Source organism: Metopolophium dirhodum, chromosome 3 (assembly GCF_019925205.1).
Source record: "Metopolophium dirhodum isolate CAU chromosome 3, ASM1992520v1, whole genome shotgun sequence".
In the NCBI taxonomy this organism is placed as follows: domain Eukaryota; kingdom Metazoa; phylum Arthropoda; class Insecta; order Hemiptera; family Aphididae; genus Metopolophium; species Metopolophium dirhodum.
Genome location: NC_083562.1, coordinates 25,423,741 through 25,447,027, shown reverse-complemented (window position 1 = coordinate 25,447,027; position 23,287 = coordinate 25,423,741). Strand labels below are relative to the sequence as shown.

Sequence of the window (23,287 nt, the reverse complement as noted above, 5' to 3'; positions counted from 1 at the left end):
AATATTAAAATACGAATATACTCGTATGTTTGAACGTCATTATACCGCTACTTCGGTAGTTTCTAAATATTTTTACTAAACCCGTAGGGATAATAGTTGAAGTCCGATCATAAAAAATAGCAAACAAAGTATTAAACGCATTTTAGATTTTCATTTGAAAATAAAATGCTTTAGACTTTAGAGTGTAAATAAAATACTAATATTGGTGCGGATTTGTTAGATTAATTTTAATTTCAACGTTTGAAAGGCATTATTTTATTACTATTATTGTTAAAGTTTATGAAGCTATTGTATATCAGTTTTCTTGTGTTTTAACTCTATACCAATCGAGACTTAACAGCATGTCAACACTATATAAGAGATGATCCGCACACGGGATCTCGGTTTATCGTATCTATAATATTATACACGCGTGATTTACCGACGTCCCGTGACCTCTTTACCGATAATAAATCGGCAAAGTTCGATTTATTATTTTTCAATCGCCATTCGCCACAAACAAACATTATGAATGGTTTCGCCATATCTGGTCTAAAAAATAGTAACGGGTCGATGTCATTGCGTTGTTGTTGTTGTTATTATTATTATAAAAAATATATTCATTGCAATCGCTCTTTCCGACAACGTTCTCGCCAGGTGCATACTGCACACTGCACACATTGACAAATTATAAAATTATTTTATTAGGTATCTGCGCACGGGAAGTACTTACTTTAAATGTATACGATTAGCTCGAAAGCTAAATGATGACATCATTTAACCATGTCATTAAGGCCGTTTTTAATCACGGGTTCGCGAACAATACTCGTATATCTAAATACACCTACGTATTTATTTACCGCAAGCTCATCTTAGAAAATTACCCTTTTGGGAGTAAATTAGGCCCCTTAACCCAAAGTCCTAAATATAATCAACAAAGTAAGTACTTACCGATACACCAATCAGAACAGAATACATTCTTAAAAGATAATTCTGCAACACGGATTGAATTCCACCGGGCAATTAATAAATAATGATAACCATACAGAAACAGTGGCACATGCAATCATTAAAAGTGACCTCGAAAATAATAAACGTATAAATTATTTTATAATATACTCGCCGTCCGATTTAAGTTGAATTTTCCGAATGCCCTGCCAAACCACGCAGACATCAGCGTCGTGGAATTTACCTATATATATCGTCGATCGTATATTCGAATCGATTACGAGCTCGATCGATCAGTCTGGCTGGACGCCGCCGCCCGGTAGCTCGTTATGATCCCGAGAAAATATGTAAAAATATGATAATAATTTACAAAATATGCAAAATGTACACACGCGACCGATACGGACGCATATACGAAATACAAATTGTGTCGTCTCTTCGCACTTCCGCGGTAATTCTTCAAGACGTCCCGCCAAATCGACGGCGAACCGCTATTCCTCATCATCCTCAAAGAGCGTATAGACTGCAGCAATCATGCTGTAGGTATACGTTTAATATCCACACACACATATATATACTGTATGATGTTTTGTAGTGTATCACTATGTATCGTAATAAATCACGTAAAACATACATGTCCAACCCGTCCGACATACGCGGACGATCGGGCGCCTCTGGACAGAATTCCCGACGCATTATGCGACGGTGCAGTCGCCTGAAATAACAATAATTATGATAATAGTTAGGTACTATAATAATAAGCAATAACAAACTTCAGAGTACCGCCTGTCGGACGCGCCACGTGCAAATAGGATTATAGGAGGTATATATAAAGAAATAATATATAATAATGTCTCCATTTCCGATTGATGTGGTCCCGTGACGGAGATTATAAATGATCGTGTATACGCTTTATTACAATAATATTATTCATTATTACGCTCGTACGACGGTAATAATGAAATCTTGGTGCGACCATAATACGGTAAACGCGGGGGGGAAAAAAATATCACTCATTAGTCATTAGTCATTATGCGCGATCGTATAATGGTAAACAGAACCCGCGGGACCGGCAGCGGATAATCCGTATAATAAATACAATTTCTACATAATATTATACGTACGAACCCGTACAGGATCGGATGACCGAGTGGGTTTGAAACTGGACGAACGCGGTACGAGGTCGTTTGTTCGGCGTCGTCGTCGTGACACTGTCGCGAAGCTACAACTTACGTTTTTTATATTGTAATAATACCTATAATTCTGCAGATGACATATAGAACGCACAGTGATTAAAAGCCAGCTCCCTTGACAATAATTTTGAGGAATAAACGTAAAAAAAATTCACGAATTGCGTGCAGCACTGAATAATAATAAATTATCGCTTATACTTTTATATAGTTGATAATTGATATTACGATGTTTTGTCAACATTCATTTGTCGAGTTTTTAGATTAGATTATGGCTTGATTAGTTTAGAGCAAACAATGTTTGTATAGTTAATATAATGCGAACGATTGTAATATTACACGCCTTAATGTTACCTACTTTTTAAACGGCCAAAAGAGTCGCTATAGAAATCGCTAATATCTTTATGCGCAATATTATCATTACGATATACCTTCGTCTCATACCTAACTGATATCCAATTATATCACACCTGGATGTAAGGTGCAAGGAATATTATAATATTGCAGGTTGCAGGTGATTGGATTCGTGCAGTGTACACGGAGACACGGAGTATATTGATATAGTATCAATTTGGTACTCGCATAATGTTTTCTTTTTCGGTCTCAGCCTCTCATATAGCCACCGTCCATCTCATCGATCACAGTCACAAGTGTGCGTGTACACGCGTATCAAAACTCATACAAACGAGTTACTAGTCCCTATATAAATCTATAATACCTATACGTGAGGTGTGTATGCAGTGTATAGGCTATTTTATGCATGTATAAATACTGGCCCTGGAGCTCGTTCGCTTGTGGTGTCGCGACAACTTTGGCTTCTCATATAATAATGTTATGTATACGTGCGATATCTCTCACGAGTCATTAAATCGGTAATACCTACTCTCTCACACACACACACACACACACGAACTCCTACTTATATTTATACTTGCTTATTTACTGTACATGTTATATAGTATTTAGTGGCCTAGCGTGGAACTTGTTGGCCCTAGGGTCTGTTGGTACTGACTAGTGGAAGACTACTTTAAACATATAAATTAAACCGTGGTAGTAAATATAATTACTTTAATATAGTTTTGGTCTGACATTATAGAAACTTAATATAAAACAAATGATAGTAATAATATTCTAGGTTTTATTAATATACAAATATTAGAATAAATAACATTGTATATGGGTATTATACTGCAGTGTACTAAAAATGTGCTCTTCGAGCTTTCGTTTGAGAAAACTTGATAAGACATTTTTTTTTTTAATGATAGGTACAAGTTATGTGGCCCAGGGCCACTTAAACACACCTTGGAGGCTAAGGAGCCTTGGCTCTAATAGTCTCCGGCCTAAATACGCCACTTATAACATTCTATAGCGACTTATAGCGTACTATTTTTATTACTATCCATTCTTCTTCTTCTTCTTGCCGGGTCCAATCATAAAAATGCCTACAACAATTGTATTAATAATTCAAAGAAAAATAAAATACAGGTAAATACTTAGATAATAAAAATAAATAAATTAATAAATAAATTTGGTACATCTAATAAAATCACATTTTTTGGTAACGTTTTATATGTTGTATTGCAGCCAGTAACTAGCCACTTCTAGAGGATTTGTGTTTGTCAAAATCAGATCTTCTTTGGTGTATTGTGCTGGACTCGTGGTGCATGACAAAAGGTGTTCATCGGTCCGTCATTCTCCGCACAATCACAAGTTTCATCTTCTCCACTAAAGGCTCATTTTACCATGTTAGCTTTAGTCTTCGCCACCCCGGCTTTTAATCTGTTTAAAGTTTTCCATAACGGCCATCGGAAATGTTCACCCAACGGAAGTTGTTGGTAGGCTCGATCTGTTCTATCCATTCTAAGCACAGCAGTATATATAAGTTTTTAAAAAAATGTATGCACAAAGAGGCGTTCGAGTGGAGTTTTGCGATAAATTTGTCAGATTTATATTGTTATAGAATTAGTTACCTACCAATTACCTATATTAAATCTGTGTGCACGTGCGTAACAGATATACCGAAGACGACGCCGCGAGTAATGTGTGGCGGCGGTGGCAGCGTGCCCGTCCTTATTTTATCTGTCAGCCGTATCTACGTCGTGGTATAGCGACGACGTAAATATCGCGTTTAATCAAAGGGCTCCGGTGGCGGTGCAATTATTACAATAATAATCTCGGACTGACATAATTAAAAGTGTTACAGGCGGCGGTTGTAACGTAAACTACGCATAGATCCGAGGCAAAAAAAGAAATATATATATAACATTATGCAAACAGAAAAAAAAATAACGCAGAGGCCTGATGTCACAGGGTTGCATAACTGTCGTTTCGTTTAGACCGATGATATAGCAGGATTCAGTGATGCAACGTTTTTAAAACAATATAGATGATAAATCATATCGCACTAAAAAAACAACAACAATATAATTCTGAGGTTCTGACCTAATCTAAAAAGTCTGGCGTCAATTCAATGGATGTCTCTATCTATATATATATATATACGTTTGCTCACATTTCTTCAGTACCTATTTCCGATTTCGAACTAATATTATATGTGATTAGGAGATACCTACTCCTCTATTCGTGAAAATGCCGCGTGTCTATGTCATACTATAATAAAATGTTTATATTTTATTAAACAGTATAGGTACTGTTGATTAAAATAAAACCAATTTTACAACAAACTATATAATATAACTTTTTAATTATCATGAAGCAACCGGCTACAGGCAGTAAATATTAAATGGTATATATAGCAGTGGTCTCGAACATGTGGCTTAGTAATCCGTGTACTATACAGGTATATTATGTGGCCACACTTGAAATTACCAAACTAATGTATTTAAAAACATAAAAATAATTAAATGTTCAATCGCTCATTTAAATGGGCAGGGATTTCTAATATTGGGGGCGTTTTTACGTCTTTATGTCTTCTTATGATTTCTGAAAAGGGTTTAATATATTTTCGTCAAAACTCGCAATAAGAAAATGTGTTAACATTTTATTAAACTTTTCATACATCTATAATATTATAATATGTTCTGAAGCTGTAGTTCATTATTCATGCAATAATGTGTTATATTTGGCCAAAAATCGTGTTCAAATACCCGAGGAAGTTAAAATTTTATATTAATAAGTACGAAGTGGTGAAAATTTGAAATATATTGTAGTTAAGCCAAGTGGTTGCATATTCTTACACGGATGGGTTGAGAAACGAGAGATGATGCATGATATGAGTTATATGTCACAATTCAACACGCGGGATGCGTAGACGAATGACGAAGCTTGTCATTATAATATTTTGTACATCAAGAAGCGTGTACCTCGTCACAGTATATTATATTAAATCACAGAGTATTAAGTTATTAATATGTACCTACATGACATAAAAGACGATTTTATCATCTCTTTTTTTTATCACACTATAAGAACGAATTGGGTTTCAAAAATTATTTATTTATTGTCATGTATGTTTAGTAGGTGTTTACTAACTAATAATTTTCCCGGTAAAACCACAATACTGCCATCAGGTCCCGTTTCGTTATTATTGGGAGTAGACCGTTAGGGCGAATCGACCCAAAATGTGGTGTGTTTGGGCGAATAAGTATAAATAGGTTTATCGGCAAATTAATATATTCAATTTTAAGACACAATCAACTAAAAACTAACATCACTATTAAATCCTTTATTTCTGACATGAACTTTAGTTCGAAACAGAACAACCACAAACAAAGCAAACCAAAAATTAATTTATATATTGTATAGTAAGTAATGTACCCACATGGCCACATTGCCAATATTTAAAATAAATAATCAATAATCAATAATGCACTCTTAACTTTAAAAACATATATTGGTATAATAAATAGTAACATTGTAAATATACAGTCAACATTAATAAACATTTTGTAATAAATAAAACAAAATCATATACGATATTACACCACGATATACAATTTTTTTTTAGGTTTTTTTTTCTATAAATTTCAATACATTGTCCGTCTTTGCTCAGAATCGTTTTTCGTATACAATGATATTATTTCATTGAATTAAAATTTAACACCATCCATTACAGTGACCCACTTGTAACCCTAGTGTGCAGCAGAGTGACACCCACTTGCCTACCTTTTAAAAGAAAATTATATTTGTAAACATTTTAATAAGCACATAATGTATTTACTAATTATAATCGTCCAAAGTAATATTATAACCTGTAACTAATGGCAACCAACCATTAAAATAAATGGTTAAATAAAGGACAGCCGAAAGGATAGTGTTTCGTTTTAGGGCAGAACAACAAATACTACTCGTTTGTTATCTGTCTTTTAATAAAATCATAGTCCGTATGACCGTATCGTTTACTACAATTATTTCATTATGAGTCCACGCCTCGAGTTTGTTACATCGTGTCATTATGGCATAATTATATAATTGTTATTATTGATAACCGGTGAAGACATTTTTGTCACTTTTATAGAGCGATACTATTATAATTTACTTTAATTCGTCTTATACAGAGAATTATAGTCGTACCTATAAGTGCCTACACAAAGATTTAGAATAATATATAACCTTTATGTAACCTCCTTTCCACGTCCCGGACGAATGTCGCGAAGTCACGTGCGACGCAATCCTTAATAGTGTGCACGCTCTGTACACAATATTATGCGTAGGTTCATATTGTGGTATATTGTGTATATATATAATATATAACATACGTATTTTATAACAAATTCAGTGGACATTTATTTTTCGAGTACAAATATTACAGTATATACATACAGGCACACGTGAGTAATTGTGTGTGTACAATACTACAATATTATATATTATTTTAAACCTACGTCTGGAAAGTGCAAATCACGAGCACGAGGCCGTGCATAGTATGAATGAAAGGCAGGCGCGCACACTTTTTGAAGAATTACCACCAATATTTGTGTAACACTTACGTAAAATGTAACTATCGTTAAAATGTATGTTGACATATCGTTGAACCAGCAATCGACGGGTTTAAGTAAATCGATGACACGCGTTCATCGGGTCGTGTTCGGTCTCGATGAATGGAAATAGCGCAATTTGAAATTCGCGTGGACTCCCTCCCCTACTAACACATACACACACACACACACACACACACACACTCACACAACACTACAGTCCCACTCACCATTAAACATCTCTAAATGCTCACAAATATCAGACCATATTATCATATAAATCGTATATATATAACATATAACACTGGTGCAATGATCGACGTTTTTATCGTGAACGTTTTATCATTTTCAGACAAATATATGTTGTGCTTGAGTAAGTAGGTACCTATAATACGTATGTGTATACCTAATAATATACCTATATGGATTGACGATTTGAATGCATAATAGGGTTGCCGTTTACGCCGTTAACCATTATAAGGTCTGCCTGATAAATGTAAGTGTAAACATTGTGTGTTGGTTATATACTTATATACATTATAGCGTATTTGTACGCGTATTAGTTGCAGTGCTTATGTATACCCATTTACTTCTATGACTTTTGACTAAAATATATTGTGCGCATTACAAAAAGTAATTGCTTTTAATTTGTTCGCAAATGTATACTTGGAACATTACTCTGAGAGTGTCAGCGGTTATGCAAAAGTCACCGCGTCTCCCCGCGGCAGGCGAAGCGGAGTCGGCGAAGACTCGTGCACGCACGTACATGTATTATACAACAACGGCTGTTCGTATTTTGTAGTTGGCATTACAATAATAATATACAATCGATAGTATGCATCGCGTAGTAGTTTTACGAGAAATAAACACGATTTTAATTATTGTCCGTTAATGTTAATGTGCGACACGTCTGCCGCGCGCACGGCCACAGGTATAATATAATATTATAATAACGTACCTAAAGACGTCGTCGTACGATAATACTACGCCGTTGTACGCGATTCGTGTAAGCGCTCGCGTTAATTTATCGCCGGGAAACTATCGAGCAATAAAGATTAATCCGACTCGGCCGTTCCTCGCCCAACGATTGCGTCCAATTAGTGCGCGTATCTATGAATTGCGCGCGCATGTACACATGGCCACAATATTATATGGGTATTATAATATTATTATTATTACGTGAAATCCGTAAATATATTGTATAGGTGTATTATTACTCGGCTGTTATAGCTGAGCGTAGGTACACTCGCCGATCCAGCGTGTGGAATTATCGCGCAAAACGATAATAATTCGCGGAAGCGGTGCGCTGCAGGCTGGAAAATTAATTAACGCATTAACATCAGTACGCTTTCCGTACACGAACTCCCATTGCTCAATGATATTATACGCGCTCCAGTTCTGTATGGTTATAACATAATAATATTTACGACTATCGATAGCGACTTGTTTTCACTCAGCTTGTGACAATACTATATATATTTTGTTGAGATTGGCGCGCGCTGATTCGGAACGGAACAGGGTTATTGAAATTTTTAATCGAAACGCACAATATTGGAACAATTTGAAATCACGTCACTAAAAGTCACTAGTCGTTGGTTAATGTTGTCATTTCGTGTTATTACTTGTTCGTGTACTTCAGTGTACTACTTGAAATATAGTTTGTGTTGTAACTTTTAATGTCTTAACAACTTTAACTTTAAAGTAAATTACAAATTAGTAAATATTTTTGTTTTAATTCAATACGGCACATAAATCGTGTTTGCCTAATGCGCGATAAGCGGTACACGGTAAACAACAGAAAGTTCAACAAGAATAGAATTACACGTTTTAATCGTGTACGTACGCAGTGGAATCTGCAGAAAAACATTGTTCGGCAAACGTTGGCACAAAATTACGCGATACGTGCAAACAGGGGGCCTTTTCTTGCATCTTGCATGGGATTTGTCATTTCCCAGTAATCAAATAACGTCGGTACACCCAACTTCCGTGTCACTGGGTCAGTCATACACCGGTGCAGTATATTATAGACTAACACTGACGCACTGTACCTAGTTTTTGTTCCAATCCATAATATAGTATAGTTATGTTGGTTTCCAGGTCCGCATAAAATACAAAAAGTAGGTATACTAGTTAAAGAAATCACCGTATCAAGATTATTATAGTTTTTGTAAATAGAACATATACTATATTTTCCTATACAGTAACTACTTATATGATTATTGGCAGCTAATCAAAATATATAGACATTTTATATCAATATGCTATCATGGTCAAACACATCGATAAACCACAAAGAAACAACTAAGACATACCAGGTCCAAGTAGGTAGGTACTATCAATATTATTTTTCATTGTTTTTTATTTATTGTTAGGAAACCACCACACCCGAATTGGTTGTCTTCACCTTACAATTTACAAGTGCGTAACATGGTAAATTTAAGTTTTAATAATACAATTTAGAGTGAATTTACGTATGCATATGGTATATCAACACAAGTTATACCTAAGTAACAAATGTAAAAAATATTATATTTTGAAAATTCACAAAGATAACTTAGTTAAAAATAAAGAATATTGTTAAATTTAAGTTTAATAGTGAACTGCCAAACGTAACATTTTATGTTTCAAATAGTTTTTTTTTACTTTCTAGTATAATATTTTCTAGTGTACTATACATCTATAGTACATTACTCTCGTTATGATTTATGGTTTGAATATAGTTCAAAATATGTTAGTATACCCTAAAGCCTGTACGGGCCAACTAACTGTTGGCTAAACAATTCCCACCGGAAACCTAGTGGCTAGTACTATAATATATAGGCTATGATGCCAGGATGATAGTGGTCACAATGGTGCAAATGTAAAAGAGAGGGCCTCTTAAGCCGACTGAAGGTACTGATTATTATACAATATTTTAATAGTATCTCAGCCTAGGCGAGCACCGGTTTCATGGGACTTCCGTATTTGGATTTTCCATAACCTCGCGATGATAATGTGTCATAACCCGGGAGGAGTCTGGCAGACGGCGGAAGCGGCTAAATCTAGGTCTGCTGCGGATAATCACTAATTATACTAGATATCATATTATATCCTGTACACTTACTCAGGTTTTGGTGATGGTTTATATATTATTATTTTTATTAATATTAAGAATACGCTACGGTGTATAACACATGCATATTATTATTATCTACCTATTTTATGCAGTGAACACCACGTCACTAAAAGCGGATATATTATGGCCACAAAGACGGTGAAAAATTATTATGGTTATAAATAATTTTTATTCTTCATCAGATGGGCGTATATTTGCGCACTTTCGCCACTGGATCAACTCCATTTTAGGATACCTATACAGCGTTGCCAACGACGGATTTCTGTTTCTGAGACGTGCAGTAGGTAAATATAACAATAATATAAGTATAACGCGAAAGAAAGCATTTTTTTATTATAATTACATTAAACGTGTCTTATCGCTTAATTTTTCTTATATTTAGGTAGGTACACGGTTTTATGATATGTTTTTAGTAATTAAACGTTTTAAGGCACGTACTTACCTATACATATTACATGTATAATTAATGTATTTAACAATACACCACTGGCATTTATTGTTATTAATCTCTATTAGTCCCCCCCCCCCCCAGACACCTTATTCTCACGATTTTCAGGCGCCACAGGCATGGCCGCCGCCGTAGATTTTCCCATCGTTTTGCGAAGAACCATAAATCTCGAGCCAAGAAATCAATTTAACTGGCGAGCACGGTGGGCCCTTTGGCGATGATCTGTAAAATAATAACAAAACGCATTTCGGCGAATGCACGCCGCCGCAGAGCCGAGTCGCGAGATGGATTCGCGACGTCTCTTGAAAATGAAAAAAATAAAACGAGTACCCATTTATAGGTACCTATATACATATATTATTATAATATACGAATTAATAATTTTCAACAACACAATTTATTTAAAAGCCCATAACTCCTACGAGTCACGCGTATATAATATAATAACGTCTTATACTATAATATATAGGTGTATATTGTATTAAGAAAAAAAACTCCGATCAGTCTCTCTCCCTTTCTCCCTTTTTGTCTATCGTTCTCTTTCTTTGTCTATTTTTCTCTCTCCATTTATCTGCACTGACTTTACATCGTTTATTTATAATAAGTATAACGCAATAAGCATTTATAATATTTATTATACGTATTGTATCGTATGCTGAACGTTGTCCATAACCCGTCCTTACGATATTATTATTATCTTCAGTTCGCATGATTTTATACCTTCATATTATGTATTATGATGGGTATTTAATTTATCAAAAATTACAGTAATTACAACAAGTATAAATAATAATAATAATAACAGTAATATATTGTAATGATCATAATATAGCGAAATAGTTAAATTAACTACATTGTTGCATTGATTTATTAAAATGTCGTCCACACATGAAAATAATATTATGTTTACATTTTTTCCCAGTTATTTTTATTTATTTATCGTTTTTAGATTGAACTACTTAAATCACCAATTCGCATATAATATGCAGAGTTTAAATTATTCCAAACACTCACATAATAATTATGTATACTAGAATATCATTATTTTGTTATATTTAAAGATTAACTGTAGCCTGTAGGTATTGGTGTACCATAACTACAGATCATAACATAAAATATATTTTTGTCAAAATAACTAAACAATTTTGATAGAGAGGTTAAGTCCAGTTATTTGAAGTGGAGTATATTGATTCCTCAAATGCACTCCTGAGTGATCTCCAGTTCTTTTTTATATTATTGAATGTTGTTATGTATTCACTATAAAATAATTAATAAAAAAGGCGATGAACGGTATAATAGATTGGCGTGGTTGAATGTACATTATATAGGGACATATCAATTAAATGTGAAGAAATACTATTTTATAGAGAAAATCCCAAAAATAATATCGTATAATAATTGTATAATTACAGTAAATATATGATAATATTATTTGGGATACTGCTTATTATTATAATAAATCATATATTATACAATAATACCGTTTTTATATTAAATATCTATTATAAAAGGAATGCCGTCAACGGATGGTCTCTCTCCAGTTGTTTAGACATTTCTTGTAAATTAATTTATCATAAGCCCAATTATATAGGTATTAATGCATTTTGTTAGAGAAGCATATACAAATAAACATTGATTATAAGTTAATAAATGATTTAAAATATAATAAATATATTTAAATCATAATGTTTGATCTTAAAAAAAGTATGTTTATTAATTTATGCTTTACTTTTGAAACATATCTTTTTTTTCTGTGTATGCCACCGACATGTTTACGACTTATTGTAACATGTATTTTGGTTAGTAAAATGTGTGGCAACACAATTAAATATAACTTATAAGGAACACGCTGTCTGCATGAGAATGTATACTATATCTCTGAAAGGTCCACCAACCTGTAGAATATTATTGGGATGTTAATTTAAATACATATTTCGTAATTTAGTTATTTTTCCCACAAAAAATTAATTTATGTTTGCCCTTAAAGATTTAGTATAATTATTATATTTGAAATTCAACGATATTTTATTACATTTTATTCATACTATACCTATTAATATTATTATTGTTATTATTATTTATTTGTACTCGGTGAACGTCACACCGACATAATATGTTCGTTATCTAAGTCTCTCTGCGGCTCTGCGTAACACACACACGTACAACGAAGCAAATACAAGTCCATGCTGATAATAGTCATAAATTTAAAACAGAGATAACAGACATCTGCAGTGTATAATAATATAACCCTATCTTAAAAAAAAAATATTTAATATTTATTTTGTGAAAATTCCTACTTTGCTCGGCTAAAACTGTAGAACTGTGAACCGGACAACTACGTTGAAACGTTAAAATATAATGGAATGAAAAAAGATTCCATAAACTTTTAGTCCCACGCATTGATAACGATAATACTTTTAAAAAGTTTTGTAAAAAAAAATACACTCTTGAATAATTGGTAAAAAAAAATCCAAGCAATTAAAAATATGGTTCTTAAGTATACTAAAAAACTTTCAAACATTACAAATTAAATAAATGCATTATTAAAGGGGATGAAATTGGGGGGAGGGGGAGTTGAGTATGGTTGCTGAATACACAGCCAATTTTATTTTTTTTTTCTCCAAAAAAAATAAAATTGGCTGTGTATTCAGCAACCATACTCAACTCCCCTCCCCCAATTTCATCCCTTTAATAATGCATTTATTTAATTTGTAATGTTTGAAAGTTTTTAGTATACTTAAGAACCATATTTTTAATTGCTTGGATTTTTTTTACCAATTATTCAAGAGTGTAAACAGTGACGATAGGTAGGTACAAAGTCTTATTCTTAAATAAGAACCAACTTTTTTTACAGTACCTAAGTTCTTAATCAATTTCTTTTTTCGGAAATGTTGAACGTCGATGTGTATCTAATATTATAAATTAGAGCGATGAATAGTTCCAACCTATTAAAATGTATATATTTCGACTGAGAATAATATTATTAACAATTGTTTTACATAGTGTGTAAAAATTTTATGTAATATTCATCCCACCTGTTATAGTACCTGCCTACCTTCTTGTTAAACTCAGACGTTTTTTACACATCATAAAATGTTGAAAGATTAATAATTAATATTGATGAATAAAACTATCATAAATTTAAATAACTCGAAAACTACTCATTAAAGTCTCAATACAGATACATTCATATTTAAAAAAAAAAATCATCTGCTTAACAATTTACAGTCAAAAAGTGTGGTTCTCAAATGAAAAATAAAAGTATAAATCGCTACAGAACACAATACCAGTGGTAAAATAAATCCAAGTATTTGAAAATATTATGGTCCTTCATTTATAAATTTCAAAAGTTATAATTTTCATAATGTATGCATAACTAAAGGCTATTGTGAAGATAAGCACAATCTATTTATTCTATAAATATAAATAGTATAATATCGTGTTTGCGGCGCAGTAAATTGTACGAATTAAAAGATATTTGTATATTATGGAAATTACTTGACAATTTAACTATTGTTAGACCTTATATTATTATTAAACTGCAAAAAGTCAAGTGAAAATGTGAAATAGACGAATTGTTGTAAGTTCACGTTTACCATCTCGAACCTTAAATTCAGTCGACTATTCATACAATAATTGTATTAGCTGTATATAAAAAATATAATACAAAAGTATATAAAATTATAATATTATAATCTATGATTTTCAACGAGTGTTTCTCAACATTTGGTGCGTTAGGATTTCATTGTTCGTTATAATTGTATACATTTGTATTAAAACGATGGATACCAGAAGTTAGACTATTATAGAATTAAGTAGGTACGCAGTTATTAGTTATTAGTTATTACCGACTTCTGCATATCGTGCACACACCAATGAAGTACGGTTTTAATATGCATTCATACTACCTAACACCGACTTTTAATATTGACGCGAAACACGTCGAGTAAATAGTGAATAATGTATATGCGTGCCCAGAGCATAACATAACAGTGTAGTTTTTTTGTATATTTTTTCATATGCTTAATATTTTAATATTTATCTAATCCTCCAATGGCGATAAAAGCATCACGCTGGACAATAATAATAATAAAAAAAACGTGCGCAACAGCCACCGGGGACAGGTCCGGTAACAGATAATAATATGGCACAGGAAATTTAAAAATCGTAATAATAAATCCGGACAATAATTATTGTTATTATTATTTTAATTCCTCTCCCGTTCACGCTTGTCTGCACGCCGTTCAAAACTGATGGAAAAACATTATGTAAATTTCTGCCGTTGAAATATTTGGTATTTAATCTCTCAACACGTCGTCTGCCGTGTCGAGTCTCGGCCCATTTTGTGTTATTATAATATTTTTCGATTACCGTTTTCCATGTGCCACAATATTACTACCTATTATTGTTAATAAACGTTTTACGGCTTTCTATATCAAAATATGATGTGATTTCATCACTACACAATTACACATAAATGCTTAAATGTGCCAATTCGTTTTTCAAAATTGTATCTACAAACGCTTTTGCGTAACAATTATTAATTTCTCGGAACCAGTTGGTAAGAAATCTGCAAGAAATATTTTGAATAATGGTGTCTTACACTATTTACGTTGATTATTATTTATTTTTATTTTCACCACCCAATAAACCGCGTACGGCTTCTGGAAAACGCATCCTGATACATATCACAACGATTCATAATATTAAAAATATATTTTCATAATACCAGTCCCGCCGAGAGTTTTCGTTTCGCCCAGTTCCCAGGAAATCCTTATTTTTCATTAAAATATTGTATTACAGAAATATTGTTCCTCGAAAACCGTGTGCCCGGAAATTCGACCGGTGATTTCGCCGGAATTTCATCTACACGTGCAATAATAATAAATAATATAAAAATAAAATTTAAATAAAGGATTTTGGAGTTCAAGAGTCAAGACTGCCCCGCCACTGTCGACGTCGTATGTGAAATGTATAATATTATTATGACGATTGACGATGTAATAATATCGCGCAATTCGTACGGCTCTGTCAAAATAGGAATAGTTTATAACACATGGTGTGATATTGCGGACGCTCACATGGACGAAACTAGTTGGGTCTGGGAGGGGGGCTAAGGTGGTAGTAATACACCCCCCCCCCCCTCCCCAATAATTTGTTTTATTCATTTTTCAGTTGGCCATTTATGAAAATCTAAAAAACTGTGGATAACGGCAAATTGATTTTAAAAAAAACCTGTGATGGCGATGTTTATTAAAAGTTGAGGGTGAGGGGGATTATAAATTTCAATGTTAGTATAGGTACCTACTAGCCAACCAAACGTAGTTGTCTTGATGTATCTATGTAAATTAAATTATTATGTACAGATATTTCATATTGGCTAGCAGACAAAAGAAAAATTAAGAAAAAAACTGGAATTATTAGGCAAAACCTGTTATAGACATATGTTGTTTTTTTTAGTAAATTAAAAACGAATGATTTTAGATACTTGATACTTTATTACTTTAACCGTTTTTTTCCCCTGCCCTTTCAGTTATGGCAATTTTTTGGCAGAGACAATATTGATGGATTGTACTTCAGATCCAAAAAGGTATATAACGGTCATACTCGTATTTATTACACGCCGTACGATCCGAGATACAGACAATTTTCGGAATTATTATCGGGCTGATTTGTGAATGGTAGGTTTAGGACTTTAGAGGCATATCACACAAATTCGTTTTAAAATTGTTTATATCTAGTATACTAATATCTAAATTATCACGATATGTGATATATGAGCTGATGAACATCGTAATAGTACCAGCACAAGGCTATATTATATATTACCATCACCAGTTTGACGAGTGATTTTCAAATATGAAATTGTAAAAAAGTAAGAAGAGTATGAAAAATGCAATACCCACGATGTAGCATGGAGGATGCGATGACTAGGTAAACCAATATCTAATATTTCGATACCGACGTGTTTGTGTAAACGAGATATTTTTATAGTTTGCCGGGAGGAAGGGGTGGCACGAACGCGTGTTTACCATCGGAATTCAATTATTATTTATTTCGAATAAATATACATGCAAGACGCGCGATCGTCAAAATATTATAATATTACTCATGGGATTTGTAATAATTAATTTTATACTCGTGTAATAAATAGGCGCATTTAATATCTTTCTTTTCGGCTAACCGCGCGAGAAATATCATAAGGCTCGCTAGTCGCTATATATTATTATAATATTACTATCACGTATTATATATTATGTGAGTACCTATTTACGAATTAAAATAAATTAATAAATCAATATAGCGACTACGCGTCTCGTCGTACACATATCGCTTGATGAAAACACACACACTCACACACACACACACACACACACACACACACACACATATATTATATATATTATTATTGGATTCCTCGTCGACGACTCTACGAGTAGGTACCAACACGAGACGTATGTACACGTATAATAGTAAAGACGCAAACGCGCCTTCGGGACAAACGCGTCTCGATTAATTGTGGTTTTTCTCAGACGAATGAGACTTTCTTCTTTTTTTTTTTTTTTTAATAACCGATGACAACACGCCCCGCACACCGTATTATAATATTTTATTTCCAAGTTCCAACGACCCAGTCGTCATTTCCGCAGCATCCGTCATCCGTCGAGTCTTGGTTTTCCTGCACCCCGACGCGGTCGCGGGTGATCACGCTTGCGTGTACCTACATAGAGGTGCATATCACAGCCACAAGTGTGCGCGCGCAGTCAGTCGTAATATTATAATCAGCTCGGTTGCGATGTTATACATAATAATATATTATGTGTGGCCTATATTATATACTTAAAGCGCGGACGAAAATAATAAACTAAACGTTTGTAATAATGTAATAATTATAAGGACACAGAAACGCATCACGTATTTACATTTCGGGTGGAGGTATAGAAATAATAAAGTGGAAAAAAAAATATAGTCTTGACACGCGAATATAATATACGATGCATCTAGGTCCCGTGGAAGTACCTATATTATACTCGCGGTGTTCCAAAGGCAGCGAAATTGTACTTCCATTCACGTGCATAAATAAATAAATATTATAAAATATAGTTATCGGTACTGATCACGTGTAATTATTACATAGATATAAACTACACATTATTGACACGCATAAACTACCCTGGTCTACGGTATTTACGTGTACGCGGTGATAGGAAATTCTTGATGCGAAAACTACGAATAATTCACGTAAACTGCGTACAACACTGGCGATCAATAATAAATGTATACTATGTTACCGCGTCACCGATATAACTTATAGGTTATAACGTTTATATAATATTTTAGTGACAAATATTAATATAGACAATACCTATAATGTCATCAATGCTGATAAACACATAAACGACATTGTAGTGTCAATGTTTTTAAAAATCAAATATAATATTATTGTCATTACATTATTACAATAATAAATTAGAAGTTTGCTCGGTTATGATATATTTACATTAATTAAACATTACAAAAATTATATTTGTATATGGCATAAAGCACAAATTAGTTTTATTTATTGTAATTTATTGTTACAACCAAACTGCTATGAGCCTATGACGCTACGTTGTTTTTTTACAAGCACTTCGATTACTTTCGATTTTAGAAATTTAGAAATTTGTATGTTGTCACGTCTAGATAGCCGTTTATAAGAATAGTTAATTAAAGTTTGAGACGTCATAATACGCGTCTTTTCCTTTAAAATCTAAGTGACTTAAACGACGCTTGAAAAACATTTTTCTATCCCTTTTGCATTTTAAACTAACATTTTCGATAATTTTTTTTTAAGTAGGTATTTATTGTATTTGCAAAGTACAATATAATATTATGCTTCCTAATAAAATGTATTATATTTAACTATTAATTATTTTATTACTATAATAAGTTTATAATAAATACTTCTATACAATGAGCTGAATTTAAATATTTTTTGATATTTTTACCATCAATTCTTGTAAGTACCTATAATAATTTCCAAATAATTCAAAAGTCGAAACACACTTTTAAAAAGTGAGTAAATATAACGGAGTGGAGTAGGTCAGCGGTGGTGGAAGTTTGTCCATTGTCCCTTCGGTCCTCGGACAGGATAGTGCATTATTACAGTATTCGATTTGAATGCAATAACGATTGCATTCGATAAAAAACGATTTTAAGCGGACGAAAAAAAATGTATTAATCATAGTATATCAATGTATTAATAAGTAACTATTCATATTGTATATTATATTCCTAGTGGAAATTAGGTAATATTTAAATTGTATTCGTTTCTATGGTAATAAACAAAGCGTTAGAAATTAAAATCCCGTTATTCGTAATTTTTGAGTGACGTTAAATAACTATTGAAAAATGACCTCTTTAAAGTACCATCTTGATCCAATTTTCTAAAGGATAACATACTATATGTTGAGATTGAAGCACACCTTCTGGTAGAAATTTTATTAAGAGGGTAAAAATAAAAATAAACATGAGATCCGCTGATAATCTAAAAATATAAATAAAAACAATTATGAGGAGTTTTCAGGTCAACCTTTTCAGTGCCCAAACACATATTGCAATTATTGTTCCAATTTGTACAATATATAATACTATGTACAACAGATTTACTAAAGCGACAGTTATGAATTATGATATTTAAACAAATAAATAGTAACCTATATATTTCTACTCCACCGACTTACTAGAATAATAATATCTTCTACGCATGCGTTTCAGCGCACAGTTTCGAATCTCGATGCTCTGCCCGTACCCAGGCCTAAGTCGCGCATTTATCTATTGTCAATGAGGTGGCGTAGAAAGTATACCGGACGTCCATTCAATGTAAACATGTGTGGGCAAAAATCTTTTATAATTCGTGGACCATGTGCATTATATAGATATATTGTGTTCGAGAATTATGTATCGTTCATACGCCCAACAAATACAATAGATTAGCACATGTGCGTTCGATAAATACAGGCACTAAGTTATAATAATAATATAGTAATCATATAACGTTTTGTTTTTACTTGAACAATGTACCTACAGGTAATCGTTAATTGAGCGGTATTTCAATACAACAATCTGATGGCTAAACATTTTGGAATTAATTGGGCCTCATTAATTTCAAAACAATTAAATTATTATTATTATTTAATTTGCACGTTTTACGTCTGAACGTCAATAATAATAATTATGATTAATCATGCCGATAGACTATATTATAATATACCTTACGACTATTCGTAACTCATTTTTACTAGAGAGCGAGTTTTCAAGTGTGCACACTGCAAGGTTAATAGGTTATAATAATAATATATAAATTACTTAATTCACAATAATTATATCATTAAATATAATTAGTAACATCATAGGCTGACTGATATGCGTATCTAGATTAGTTCATAACCGAATTCAAATAAATATTAAATCATCTCATTTCATTATTTACAACTGTCCATTTTCGATGGACAATAATCAAAATAATACTTTGGAATGCCAACGGTCTATAACAATAATAATAACAATTACCATGTTAAATTCTATCACCGGATGGCCTCCCTACGAATGAAAGTTATACACATAAATTCAGCTAATAATATTTATCTATATTACTTATAAGTGACTAATATGACTACTGGTTCGACGATCGACACTGCACTACACTTCACTCGGTTATAACATGTCATATGCTGATTCACTTTTGTATGTATACTTAATTTTTGAAAAATATGGAAAATGCTTGCCCCAATTTATGTTGAACCCATATTTTTTCCGGTTGTTTTTGCATTTCTTCGGTATACTTCCAGTAGCATTGCAACGACAATATAGTCACAATCTCGAATGCGATACCTATAATAAGAAATTAAATAATTTTAAATAATTTCGAAAATCGACTAACTAATAATAATTGTAATTTATATCATATCATCATACATATTTTAGTAAGCTCGTTAAAATAAGTGCTGCTAATAATTTTTAATTTCTTGTTTTTTTTTTTTAATTTTGGAATAATTAAAATTCTGTTTTCATTAAGAAGTGTATATTTGTGTATAAGTTTAATAGTATATACTATTTTAGCTCTATTACTATTATACTAAATTATGTTTACAATATGCATATGCAACTTAGGTACTTAGTACTTACCGAGAAGACGTATAGTAAATTGAATGACTTTGACAAAAACCCAACTCGATCTAAACGTTTATATGATCGTGTTAAAACAACTATATGAATATATTACGATGTAAGTATAAATTTTAGATTTTATTCTACCAATTGGCAATGATTATGCCTATATATTATAATATTATATACGTTATCAACTTAAACTAAACTTACTTAGATCTATGAAAAATAAGATGAAATATATCAATAATGCATCCGAATCCCGTTATGAATATTGCTCTTTGAATATGACTTGTTCTATTCTAAATAATGTAGGTATATTCATATTATTAACTAATTTTTTTTATTATTAAACGGTATCAAACATTGATAAAAGCGTTATTTTATATATTATTATTATTTATTTATTTTTACACAATATTAGTTATTTTTATTTAAGATATAACTATACATTTATATTTATTAGATGATAACTAATTTATCACTAGATATATCGGTAAAAATCATAATATTATAATATTTTGATGATACCACTGCCGGAAACTGCAACCTTAGAATGTTGCATAATATTTCAAATATTGGAGTATATTACTGTGTGGAGGGGGGAAAGGTATATGAGAGTAATTCCACTTCAAACAGTCTACATATTAATTGAAATTTGTATGTTATAAATTTATAATCATAAAAATATCTTTGAAATAAAATACAACCGATAGAAAATGTGTTATTACGTAAAGCGAGAGACAAATAATTATTACTGTTATTATTGCTCCGATGGCGTAAATGGATCCAATGTAGTTCATCTGATTAATACATTGAAACATCGTCAACACCTGGTGTAAAATTATCAAAAATACGTCTGTTCAGTGTGGTATATCATAATATGCGTACTGAGTACGAGAACTTAAAATGTAATGTTTAACAAAAAAGAAATTATTAATAATATATTACTATACTTATAGGTGTATGTCTGTGAAGCTGCCCCCTCCCTGTTTTCAAAAATGCTCACTTTTGGAGTAGAAGTTTGCGAATTTTAAAAACTATTTATTTGCAAAATATCAATTGGTGGTGACCGGTGGGGGGGGGGGGGGTAACTTTGCAGACAGTCGAGGAAACGATAATATATTATGTATAGACCAAAATAGTAAGATTATATATACAGTTATACCAGGTATCCGGCTGCTATCATGAGCGTATACTTTGTGATCAAATCTGTTCGAAGTTTTAACTCATAACTTATCATTATTTTTTTGTTCATAAAATTAACATATTTAAAAAGTAATATGTCTTGCTATAATTTTTGATTCAACTCTAATTAATGACTAATATTTGGGAGATGTGTACAAAAACGTTGTATTCCTTATCGACGTAGCTATGCATTTTAATCTAATGCGAATTACTGTTATAGTTACGGTCAATCGTAACTAATATATTAATTTAAAAAACACAATACTTGTTTCTGGTATATTCGAAATATAATAGGTATGCATTAACCCTAAGCGCATAACGTCTACCGAAGACGCAGGTCACGTAGGCCATCAAACATTTATTCCTCATTTAAAACAATAAATAAACAAACAGTTGATTAGTAGTATACCTATTATCTTGTATTTACTTTTGCGCGGGTTCGTAACGTTTTACTTGTCAACCTGTTTACACAATATCAAACGAACGACGGACACAATAATAACACGTTTATAAATTGTATAGCGCGATCGGGGACGCATATCAACGGGGCAGCCTACCCTTTGGCAACAGTCAAAACGAGTATAATAATATAATAACAATTTCTACCAATCTACCGTCGTATTATATATACCTACCTACACGATCCACGATCCTATACGATCCACCACCAGGGTAATACTATTAAAATATTAATTCACTCCACGCGAGAGACATCGAGGCGATCGCCTTCGGGTCCCGCACCTAGGTGTATGATAATAATATTATGTATTATAATAATATAACATTATATTATACTCGTGTGCGCGCGGCGCCATCGCAAAACGCCGACAATCATGACGACGGTGATGTTGATGATAGTAAAAACTACCAATAATAAAAATATATCAACGGTATATGTTGCAGTGCACTGCGTCCTACCGGAAAATCTGTCGACACCTGTCGGACGCGATCCGATTATAATAAGCGGTTGCCTTACGACGACTCACGGAATCCGATCTGAACGCTAATGTAGTAAGACCGCTACCATTTGGGCTCGAGTTTTCTACGATCATATTATAATATAATATGAATGTTGTGATAATTTTTGTTATTTTATATTTTTATGATAATATTATATGTACACATAATTTGCATGCATAGAACGGTGATCACGACACGGCCAAACTTCCGTAGACCATTATCATATTATATACTCTAATACCACAGGTGAGAGGACATGGGCCCCATTATATACGGTTTTAAAGGAAATGCACGCCTAAGATATGTTTTAGTCTTCGCGATAAAATTGTGTAAACGATGATATTTAAGTATAACCATATATAGGTAGGTACAA

The 23,287-nt window shown here is 32.5% G+C and overlaps 1 protein-coding gene across 1 annotated transcript; it reads right to left on the bottom strand.

The window, feature by feature from the left end:
- Positions 1 to 20,353: 20,353 nt before the first annotated feature.
- LOC132940727 (uncharacterized) lies at positions 20,354 to 22,009 on the bottom strand. Its single transcript, XM_061008441.1, has 5 exons — positions 21,935 to 22,009; positions 21,525 to 21,599; positions 20,980 to 21,068; positions 20,785 to 20,834; positions 20,354 to 20,490 (listed from the first exon to the last, which is right to left on the bottom strand). Exons 1-5 carry the CDS (start codon positions 22,007 to 22,009, stop codon positions 20,354 to 20,356), a joined length of 426 nt encoding a protein of 141 aa, XP_060864424.1.
- Between the last annotated feature and the right edge of the window lie 1,278 nt (positions 22,010 to 23,287).